The 12,140-nt window shown below is 42.7% G+C and overlaps 1 protein-coding gene across 1 annotated transcript in view; it reads left to right on the top strand.

The window, feature by feature from the left end:
- The window catches only part of edar (ectodysplasin A receptor), a 49,037-nt gene extending 45,327 nt beyond the window's left edge, over positions 1–3,710 (top strand). The window contains exons 10-12 of the mRNA XM_030081497.1: positions 1,243–1,573; positions 1,717–1,780; positions 2,135–3,710. Of these exons, the coding sequence (XP_029937357.1) occupies positions 1,243–1,573; positions 1,717–1,780; positions 2,135–2,535 (796 nt within the window). The 3' untranslated portion in view covers positions 2,536–3,710. The remainder of the gene's footprint in view (positions 1–1,242; positions 1,574–1,716; positions 1,781–2,134) is intronic.
- The last annotated feature ends 8,430 nt before the right edge of the window (positions 3,711–12,140 follow it).

Here is a 12,140-nt window from a genome sequence, read left to right as displayed (position 1 = left end):
TGTGCATGTGTGTGTGTGTGTGTGAGAAGGGAAGGAGCGTGGGCCGGTGAAAACAATAGCATTGTGTGAGCATCTCTGAGAGCCTCAGTCAACAAGGTGCTTTTGGGAGAAAATCCAGAGAATAGGTAATAAATGATATTGCAAGATATCATGTTGTAAAGGCAGAGCTATTTCAGGGAATCCTAGCAACAACCTACAAACAACATTTGTAAGTTAACAATAGAACAACAGTTAAAGAAACAACATGTGATTTCATGTGAAAGTGACTTTCTTAAAGGACCATGCCAGTGATGTACTTCATGTTCCTGCATATTTTATTTTAGAGCTCCCACGTCATTTTTTTTTCACCTTTTATCCAGCCATTCGTTTCCATTCATTCCACTACAAAGTGAAAATGAACTTTCAGAGACTTCAAACAAATAAAGTTGTCCACTTCAGTTTTCCGAAAAGCAGCAGCACTTGTGTGTTTTGATGACTTGAAATTGGGCGGTCTCTTCCGGGAAACAGTCCTTGGGGAAACATTTGCTTATACAGCCAATTATCAGTTCAGTGGTTTATGAATGTTGATGACTTTGTTAGCCACCGCAGCAGATTTGTCCAATGGTTTGTTGCAATAATAAAATGTGGGCAAACTGTAGTAGTACGGTCCTTTGTTGTATGTTTGACAAACACAAGGCATCTTATATGGAATTAAATTAATAACTGATAAATTATCAATGAACAGGACTCCCCATGTACAGCCAATATTTGCAATCAGGATACTGTTCCTTCTGATGATCACCCACCGGAGGTCATAGTTTACCAACTGTTTTATGTACTGCTGCATCAGTGTTTATGAAACACTATACCTGTATTTTAAAGACATTACATGTTGATTGGGAACAGAAAGTAGGCCTAAATACATCTATGTAAATTCAATGATATGCTTTTTTCTGTTTTTATTCTGTATTCATAAAGTCTAGATGGTTTCTTTATGGCACCAATAGGTTTCTATTGTGGTACACTATTAGAGAAACCATTTCCTGGTATTATATAGCACCATTTCTGTTGAGTGTATAATGGCAGGTCTGGCTAGGAGTTATGCCAAACTTTTGACAAGCTGCTGTTCAGCATCAGATCTTATTGGCAGCAGATCTGTGTGGTGGAAACTTATAGAACATATATCCATATACATTGGGTTTTTATGATTTCTACAAATATGCGGACATACGGAAATCATTGAAATTGTATGTGTGTGAGCAGTGAGAACGACGCATCATCAGAGAATGAGCAGCTGTTGAGCCGCAGCATTGACAGCGATGAGGAGGCGGCGTCGGACAAGCAGGGATCGGCCGAGACCAACAACCCCAACCCCAACCTGTGCCTCCTCAACCTGGGCAACAAGCCCGACCTCTGCCTGCTCTCCCTGGGGCTCCTGGCCCGCGACCGCACATCCAATGGGACCCCCGCCATCGCTGCCAGCTCCGCCAATAACATCCCCAATCCTAACCACATCGGCAATGCCAACCAGATCGCCAACACCAACCACATCACCAATGCAAATTCCATCAACAACAACAACAAAACCACAGGGGTGAGAAGAAAGAGCTTTGAAATAATATATAGTATGATGTAGAGACTGATGGAAGGAATCTTGAGTGAAAAACATGATTATGAACAGATCCTCAGTTGAACGTCATCTGGACTCACATGTTGCTGTTATTTTTGACTGCATAGATTCTACAGAGCCGAAGGAAAAAGATCCTGGATCTGTACGCCAGAGCCTGCAGTGTGGCAGAGGGTAAGCTGCGCTGCACAAATATTCATCTTAACTAATTATTTAATCATTAAAGTATGTCTGCAGTAGGCTGAGATCAATCCACTTGTCTCCAATGCTCATTCCAAGAATTTTGGTTTCAAAATAGTGTTGTTTGTTCCAAGAAAATTCCTGAAATATATGAAACTGCACTGGAGATTGACAAAAACAAATAAGACTCAAAATGACAGATGAAAAAATTAGCAGTGGGATGACAGGTCAAACAAATTGGAACTGCGGCATCACGAGGTTGAGCAAAACAGCAGAATTAGGAAGTCCTGAGAATCATGGTAAAAAGCCACTCAAGAATGTGCTGTAATTCCGACTCCTCCTCTCCAGGCCTGAGCCCCACAGAGCTTCCCTTCGACTGCCTGGAGAAGGCCAGCCGGATGCTCAGCTCCTCCTACAGCAGCGAGGCGGCCGTGGTGAAAACATGGAGGCACCTGGCTGAGAGCTTCGGCCTGAAGCGCGACGAGATCGGCGGCATGAGCGACGGCCTGCAGCTCTTCGAGAGGGTGAGCACGGCGGGCTACAGCATCCCCGACCTCCTGACCCGCCTGGTGCAGATCGAGAGGTTGGACGCCGTGGAGTCGCTGTGCTCGGACGTGCTGGGCTGCAGCGAGATGGTGGCGGCGGCGGCGGCGGCCGGTGTGGGACGGCAGGGCATCGGCAGCATTCACAGCCAGCTGACCTGCCCATCCCCACCCCCCTGCCCATCCCCACGCTGCGCCAGCGTCTGAATTTAGCGTAGTAGAGACTTGGACACAGTATGTGTAGGGACAAATATCATGCTGAAGAGGCGGACAGCACATATATATACATACACCTTACCCCCATCACATGAAGAATGTCAGTGGACCTCCCCAAGCCTCGCCCCGTCTTTCCCTCTATGTTCTCTCTCTGTCAAGAAGAAAATCGTCTGAACCACCTTCTACGGTTTTAGCTTTCACTTTCTCAGTTGCTAAGGAGTGTGAGAAAGACCTCAGACCTCGGATTCAGATTATTTTGTAGCTCTTATTATTGTGTTGTCAAAAAGAAAATAATCTGAACTGCATTCTGCAATCTTAGATTTCCATCTTCCTCTCTTCCAAGGGTGTCTGAGAGAAAAAAGGTGAATGAACAATGCGCTGGACGCCACAGTTAAAGATTTTACAGTGTATAATTTCAACACTTTGATACAGAATTTAATATGCAGTACTCAACTGAAAATCTATAGGAGGCATATCAAATTAGTGCGTCAATGGACATGACCTCTAAGCAGCTCCTCTTCGGCAGTAGCGGTTAAGTGCCTTGCTTAAGGGTATACCAGGCATTAATGGGAAGCATGAGGAACACGTTCTCTCTGCTTTGGACGTAAACCCTCTGGTTCATCACCACTGCTGTCACTAGACGGTGGTGTCTGAAAAGAAAAAGACTTGGTTTGATGACAGTTAACGTTCAAGATTGTGCCTTATGCTTTATTCATGTCACATGGGAAAGGCACAAGCTGGATACAAGCTTCCTTCTTGAAACTATCTTTCACCCCCGCTTTCACTACTTGGAAATTTCTGGTTTTACGAATTTCCTGAGTAGTGATCTTATCAAACAATGAAATACTTAAAGCCAAGTGTGAAGAGTTTAATTTCAAATAGAAAGAACAAAATTAACAATTTTCATCTTGTAAGAAACGAATGAATATGATCACATGCCTTAAATGGCAAGAGAGTGCCGGATTGTTTATTTGTGAATGATTTTACAATGTTTGGTTTGCTGTAAAACATGAAGTCAAATGTTTCATCACTGCGCGTGTGTGTTAGGCTGAGGTTACACTACACAACTTTTCCCCCAGTTATAGGCCTGATCCATAATCAAGCCGAGTTAGGGCTAGTCAGCACAAGTCTGCAGGCTGCTGGTCCAGTCGGGGTGGCCAGTTGGCACAGAGAATCGAGTCATGTTTGAGGGGGTACAGACTCGTCTGGGCAGGTCAGAGCTGCTATAATTATATCAAACATGTTTGATTTTCACAACTGGTATTTGGACGGAAGTGTAAACTCATCAGTGACAGATATGATAGATCCTGTCAACAGCCAATTAAAATTAAGAGCCATCTATACATTGTAGTAACAGCAGATCTTATGTTTATGTCTTATGTGTGAGTTTGGCGTGAGCAGTTCGGTCCAGTCAATTAGTGTAATACAGTCTTTTAAAATCTGTTAAAATTTTAAAAGTTTAGGCTGAAGTGCAACCTCAGACTAAAATGGTAAAAAACTGATCAGCAGCGACTGACTCTACAGAACATCAATCATGGTGTCTTGATGACTTCTAAAATGTTTTTGTTTGAACACCATTTTGAACATGAACATTTCCAAATTGTTGCTCATTGCGATGGTTATTCCCATTTGACATGACTGCAAATCTACTTCCCGCACACCAACACTCACACAGGCCAAACTCCACTCTTGGTACGTCTGTTTCCCCAGCAGTGACCCAGTCTATGACCCCCTCGTAATTCTTCCAACCCCACTACTCCCCTTTTACCCCAATGCTGCGGTCTAGCACTGCCGCCAGCCCTAATTATTTGGCGTGTGGCAGTCCAGGCCCCTAATAGGCTGAAGTGTTGTGGTTTACAGAGCGGGTGCAAAGTGCCTGTGATTTCCAGCACCTAATTAAGCATTTAGGGCCACTTAACCACTGAAAGCCCAGTGGAAAAGCCATAAAACCCTATATTAAAAAAAAAGAGAGGCCATGATGGAGGAATGACTATAACTGCCCACGGGGTTGCTGTGGTGTGAACAGTGCAAGAATGCAGCCAGTCGTGGTGGAAGCCACGCTACGGTCTTCATATAATGTCTGATCTTACTCAGGCCCTGGATTTGTGGTCGTCTAAGTCATGCTCAGACAGGATTTAAGCTCCCCTATGGGAAATATGGCAAATGAGAACAATATGTATTTCTGTGGGTTGTCCAGTTTTGAAAAGCAGCTGAAGCTGGTTTAGTATTGTAGGTATGGAGATGAGGAGCAGGCTCTGATAAGCGCCAGGCAAAGTTTCTGAAAACCTCCACATTATTACAGTCATCTTAGCTCCATGGTAAGCCGATGGATGCGGATGATCTTGTGGTGATAAGATACTTTTGGTAATAGGGTTTTGGTTAACAGTCTAGCTGTTAAGCTTCAAGACAACTTTAAGCTCCAAAGTTCATATTTAGGAAGTGATGCTAAGACTCGCTTTGATCTCATTTCTTGGGAATTGGACTTGATTTACTTTTATCTGATGTCTGATGCTGTCAGCGAAATGTCCCATGACTGTTCTGCACAGTATCAAACACATCCCCTCCTGCCAGATTCTCCTTTCTAATGTTATTTTGTTCATATTTTGCATTGCTTGCATAGGGGCTGGACTCCGGTAGTGTAAATGAATTAATTTGCATGTTATTAAGCATGTATTTTTCAAAATTGTTTTGAATCTCTTTTCAATGGAAATACAGGGCTCAGTGGTTTAGTATACTGCCTCTTCAGAGCAGGGTTGTCTTTATCAATCCATTCCAAATCCAGTTCATTTCGGGCCTTAACAAGACTCAATCATTTTTGCGGTGTCAAGTCAAATTGGTAAATTGACTGAAGTGAAATTAAATGAACTGACTAACCCTGTTTTCAGACAGGCAAAGTCTTGCCAGACATATTATGCTGATGATTAAATGATATACAGTAGCCAGTCATGGATTACTTACCTCAGTAGCACATAACAGTAGTACATGTAGAAACACACAGTGGAAGCAAACTATTCAATGGAACCAAAGTGTAAGTGTATATATAACTTATTACTGTACATAATGTATGCATTAATAAAGAAGTATGAAAAAATGCTTTGGTATTTCAATATGTTTTTCTAAGAGAGTGATAAAAAGACTTTTATGTGAGATCCTCTGTATGACTTGGGACTAAAAGTGATTGGACCTGTGCCACCGGGGCCTCTACAGTTTGAAATAAAGTGCCTGAGGAACTTTGGAGAACTAAACAGGTATTATCTTTTACAATAAATATGCTTTTACAGACTCGCCTTTATGTAGTTATTTTAATAGTGTTTGGCTGCTGCTTTTATGAAAAACCATCTCATTCCTTCCTTTATTTCATTAATGGAGTTGACTTTGTTGTCTTTGTTTTCTATAAAGCACTTTGTAAATGCAGCTTTTATGTGAGATTTTGAGGGCCTATAGCATGGTCCAATCTATCAAAAACACTGGTGTTCTTTTATTGGTCAATAAATGTAACACACCAACTCGAGGGTTCAGCAAATGAGATGCGACTTAGGTGGAAAAATAGCATGAGATCATAAGTTCATTCTGTCATGTCCAAACAGGATGCTGATTTTAAGTGATTGTTCTGTCCCAATGGGAGGAGTCTCAAATGCTTTGATAAGCATGGAGACAATACTACCAACATGCCACAGTTGCCGCAGTCACCAGATCTGTCATGACTTGAGTTAAAAGGCAAATGACCAGACATCAGTGTTTACCCTCATATCCAATTTAATCTCTTACACTGGCTGTGCTACTGCAAGTCACCAAGTTCAGGAAGTCAAACAGTTTTTTTTTTTTTTTTACAATCAAATCCAGACATATTACTTGTTCTACAACTCAAGCAAGCCATATACAGTGCACCGTGCTAGCTGAGTGCAAACCACACCCTACAATTACAGGAGGAATAGAAGAGACTGGTAGGAGACTTTCTAAAAAGCAAGCAATTTTGAACATATTCCAAAAATTCACAATGTGACTTAAAGATGAGGAATAAATAATTTATGGCGGGTTTGTCAGTGAGACAGCGGCGCCCAAGAGAGTGAAGCGCTTTTGCAGACAAGATTTTTCTGTCACTGGATGGATTTTTGAGAAAGTTCAGAGGACCGAAACACTGACAAATAAAGATGCAGACTGTGTCTCAGTGTCTAAGGGGGTATTTTCACTTTCTCCTTGAAGATAACTAAGTGGCCTTACACCCAGCACCACAGCCCGAGAACGTTCTGGAGGCAGCTTTTTGTTTGCTGCTCTGACTGGATGGATTCCAGCATAGATTTTAAACCCCAAAAAAGTCCCAAATAACTATATTGGGTACTAATGTACCACAGGAAAATGTGCAAAACATCAGTACATCTAATACATCATAACCACTGTAACTAAATGAAACAGAGGACAACTGGGAGAAAAACACAAGAGCACTGCAAACATCTACAAACACAGAGAAACGGCACTCAGCGGATTGAACACTTGTAGAAGGCAAGATTGAACATAAATAAAGCAATACGCTGCAAACATCATTACTCAGTGTCTAGTTGGCATCCAAGGTAATGACATAATCCAACCTGTGCCATCAGCAACCCATTCTCTCAACCTGGAGGAATCTGATTTTGGGCGACACTGAGAGACATATCTGTGTGTTTAAAGGCACGGCTGCGATTTCACACACACACCTCTGCTTTCAACTTTCAACACCTACGACTGGCCGCCATGACATCAGCCGGCGCAGCGGCCACTGTCACTTCCTCACACTACCCTATGATCAGGCTTTCAAAGCGTGTGTTTGGGCCAAGATTAGCAGGGCTTTAGCTAAACGATTAGGTGTGTGTGTGCTGGCGTGGGATCTTAGGGTTGCTTGAGAAAAGGTCTGTCAGTCAGTGGAGGTGCTGCGATGCTGCTGTGGGGCAGGGCAGCGCTGAGATCTTTCTCTCATCAGGTTTCAAACACTCAACCTTTCCCAAAGATAATCCTTCCTGCTCGAAGGGGCCTCTGAAAAACAGTCTGTTCACGCACGTACGCACACACACACAAACACACACACATGCGCATGCACATGCATGCACATAATGTGTGTGACCTGAGGGTCCATTTTTGCGTCTTCAGCGCTTGGCTTGGCTTGCTGTTAAATGAGGAAGATGAAGCGATAGAGACAGACTCCTCAGGGCAAGGAGTGCCAACCATGAGAGTAATTAAACCTCTGCCAGTCAGCTACCCCCCCTCACACACACACACACATACACACACACACAATCTGCCAACGACTTGCACATACTCATCCCTGTCAGTTCATCACCTACTAATACATCCATTAAACAGCAGGAGTACATGTGGCACCCAGACCTGGGTCAGCTACTCTCTCATGCTGGCACTGCACCTCGTATTTCTGGGTGATTTCACTGCACAAATAGATGATGTGATATTGAGATAATTCCAGAGCTACTACGGAGCTGGGTGCCAGAAAGTGTTTCATCAAAAAAATAAACATCAGATTTGAGTATCAGAGTGAAAGCATCTTTCTGGAACTCGCGCAACACACTTGCAAGTGTTCCTCTTTCCTTTTTTCCAGGATTTTTCAACAACACATTCAGTTAATTACGTACATGCTAGCTCTTGCTCGCAGGTCATCTAAGAACGATTCAAAGCAGACAAAGCGGTCAAATAGCTGAAATCACAAAAACATTGTGTAAAATGTAAACAAATGAATGAGTCAGCAGCATGCTAACAATATGTTTGTGTGCAAACACTGTTGATTAAAGGGTCAGTTTCGCCTTTTTGTTTTTGACCTCTGTGGCCTTCCATACATGCGACACTGCAGTACGCCAAAACATGACAGGCAGCTTTGATTGGGCGCTGAAACGGTGCGTCAGTGGCTAAAAATAGGCAATGTTAACTGAGGAAAACGTCAGTCCGTAATGTCAGGAAAACGAATTTCAGGGCATCAGGATTTCACTTTTTAAATTTTAAAGGTGTTTTCCATTAGTGGAACCCAATCTATAAATGTCCTGGTTTTCCAGGACGCGTTGGAACCCTGACTTGGCACGAATTGATGTTTTTGAATTCTTTCACTGCTATTTTTGCAATCATTTGATCACCAGGGGATAGTGAAACAGGGAACATTGTGACAGAAAAGATGTGTGATGTGTCAAAGGTTCCAGGCTGGATTCGAACCCTGGATGATGCTGTTGCATGCCATGCATTTTACCCATCAAGCTACTGTGTGTGTGTGTTAACACCAAAATAACTTTTGAGGATACAATTACAAAGTTGCACTGGGTTTGGACTTGTGGTCAGTAAAATGGCTTCAGCAGCACCGCTCAATGCCAGATAATCAACTGAAGCTGGACCTGCGACAGCTGCTTGGTAAACATTACACATAAAATAGAACATTGCTCAAGAAATAAGCCATCTCAAGCCGTTCGCTTGCAAAACAATTATTTCTTGAGGGGCTGAGCAACATAACAAGCAGGAATTTGGCCCGCTGGTCAATCAGCACCAGCTCTGGGCTAGTAAAAGGTCCATTTTATTCCTTTAGACAATGCTAGATGCCTTGGAGAGAGAGAGATAATTCTGGTGTTTCTCTTGTTGTCAAACGATAACCAGCAAGCCAATTTTCCCAAAAGTCGGTGTTGTCATTTACTCTCAACTGGATGATTTCAAGAGTGGAAAGCAAAGTGCTTTGGAAACGTTTGTACACATCACCATGAGTATTTGCTGAAAGAATATTTTTCTTCTTTACTGGACAAGAGCCTACACTACTAGAGGAGGCCCACATATAGAAAATTGAAGACACCGGCACACACATTGAGCTGTGGATAACGTTTGCAGAGATGGATGTGCTACACGTAACATCAGCTAGTCTGAATGAGGAATGACTCCACACTAAATCACTGGAACAGATACAATCAGCATCAACGCACACTCTTAGTCCACTTTGATGATGGCAAAGCAGAAAAAGAGTGAATACCAACGGGAAGGTGGAAAAGTTTGATCTCAGTCCGTCTACCATGAATCTTCTCTCCCTGACAGCTGCTTCCACTCAGGACTACTTCACCCTCGACCAGATTTAGAGTCAGGTATTATTACCACAACCTCCATGCACTTACTGCATTATACGAATGCCATATTTATACATATTGTGGCTGGTGGAAATAATATACAGTTGGTGGTCTGCCACGTCAAAACGCTGATTGACTTGACTTTATGGTTCTGGTGAAGCGGAACCGCTAATGTTTCTCCTTGCCCGCCCCTCTCCCACCTTCCAAATAACATTTTAATGAGGTTTACCAGCCAGACCGGAGCAGAGGGACCCTTTAGTGTAATTTCCAGAATTTTTGGTCCACTGAAAAAAGCCCAAACATAAATCAAGAGGACTGTATAAACTTGTGCGTGATGCTGTGCAGGGTTGATGGGCTGAGTCAAGTGTGTTAGGGAACACAGAGCAGAGACTGTGACGCCGACTGAAGCGGAGACCAGACTTAATTGAAGGCATGAAAGTAAATAAATCAAGTGGCGACAGTTCCTGCAGTAGGTGCGGGTATTAAGGAACTTTACAGAGCCCCATTAAGGTTCTCTCTAGGCAAGTGCTGGGCTGGGATCAGTTTGGAAAGGAGAACTTTAGTTCCTAGGGAATACTGTGGACAAACATGAGATAAGATATTGTTTTGAGACATAAGACACTACAGATGAACATAGAAATAACCTCCAGGCATTCTTGCGTGGGAAGTGGTAATTAAAATGCCTTTATTCAAACCAGCCTAATAAAGATAAATTAAAAAACCAACTGGTTTCGACCACAGGTATTCCTCTGGGCGACACAGGTGAGTCAAATGTGGTGTTAAATAAACTAAGATCACGTGGATGATACCAAGTTTGTGAAAATATAAATGCAAAATGATCCACACGGTAGAGAGCCATGTGGTGTGATAAGCCTCTGAAAAGTTTGTTTGATTATACGGATTATATGGATTGACTCCAATGCGGTTTCAGAGGCCTTTCCGCCCTGTTAATAATTTTTTTTTTGGCATAAAATTCAGTGATATTGACACAAAGTACAAGCTATTGGCAGCTTTAATTAATTAAAAAAAAAAGTCTCAGTGGAATGCTTAAACAAATTTGTGTCAGAGAACCTGAATTCTATTCCTGATGCCTTCATTTCACTAAGAACAATTTCGGGGGTAAACAGTGATGCAGGTGATTAGATAAGTACTGCTCAGTAGAAAGGTTGAGACTTATTTGCGATCGCACATTAGCACACCTTTTGCTCCTGCTGATAATCGGTCCAAATCCGATCAGCTGTCATGTGGAAAGATGTGATAGCGGTGTGCTCGGCAGCTCCGGCCTGCAGCCTTGTCAAAGCAAATGATGAGTTGACTGAAGCAGAACACGATGAGCAGCTTCACATTAAGCTCCATCAGTTGGTCAATCTACTGCGAGATAAGCACCGAGGTGCCGAGAGGCAGATGAGATGGATGACGATGAGATGGATGATGACTACTTGTTCTTGACAGGCATGATATTATTAATCACATCTCGTCAGGCTTGAAGTGACAGAGCCAAAAGACACTGTGAACCACCTGAATCTGGGCTCAACCTGCATGAGTGTTTGATAGAGACAGACTGATTAATCAGTCAATTAATCAGGCCAATATCTGGCATTTTGAGATAATCGGCATCAGCCAATATCTGTGCTTACAAGGCTGTTAAGCAACAAATGTCTGCAAACACATTCTGCAGCCTTGTCAGTGTGGCTGGTGGAATGATGTTCCCCGCCCCCCTATCTGCTAATAAATTTTGTTGCCAAGTGCACTAAAGGTTTTTCAGATATTTATTTAGTTGATAATTTTTTATCAACTAAATATATTGCCCATTGAAGAACCCATACTGGTTGTCCACTGGTGTTTGAAGGTCCCTTAGGGCTGTAGTTTTCTGGCTGGCTGGTCGATAAGCTCTTGTCCAACCCAAATTCTCACCGGTCAGACAATCACTGGCGTTACGTCGATAAGCAGAAGCGCCTGTCATTTTCTGGGGGCACAAAGGCCACATGCAGACCTGATGTCTTTTTGTGTGCCTCCCCCCTAAAGGCTGCAGCACATTTTAGATGTAACCGCTCACGACTTGTGACCGATGAAATGCATTGATTTGCTGAAATACACATGGGGAATGTGAAATGCATTATGGGATACATTTTTAAAGCGCTCTCACCAGGAACATTATTTTAGGCTTAGCCTCCGTGTGTAAAAATTTCTGAAGTTGTGCTTCAGACAGTGACAGTGGCTGCAGACCTGAGTGAGGGGAGCGACACGGCAGCCGAGCACAGTAGGTACTTTGAGAACAAAAACAAAAATGATTTAGAAAATTCAGTTCCAGATTGAGATTAAGAGACCCACTGGCCAAGTTCAGAAGGAGAAGGAAGAAGGCAATTTTGCCAAATTCCAAGAGGACTGGAAATGGGAAACTTTGATCCACACTGTAAGAGCGAGAATCGCTGCAAGCCAGGTGTAAATACTGATGTCAGTATAAAGAATTAAGTTAATTAATACCTTACAACTTACTTTTTATATTTATTTATAACTGAG

This window comes from Myripristis murdjan, chromosome 21 (assembly GCF_902150065.1).
Source record: "Myripristis murdjan chromosome 21, fMyrMur1.1, whole genome shotgun sequence".
In the NCBI taxonomy this organism is placed as follows: domain Eukaryota; kingdom Metazoa; phylum Chordata; class Actinopteri; order Holocentriformes; family Holocentridae; genus Myripristis; species Myripristis murdjan.
Note: the sequence above shows the minus strand (reverse complement) of the source record. Positions and strands in the feature narration are given on the sequence as shown.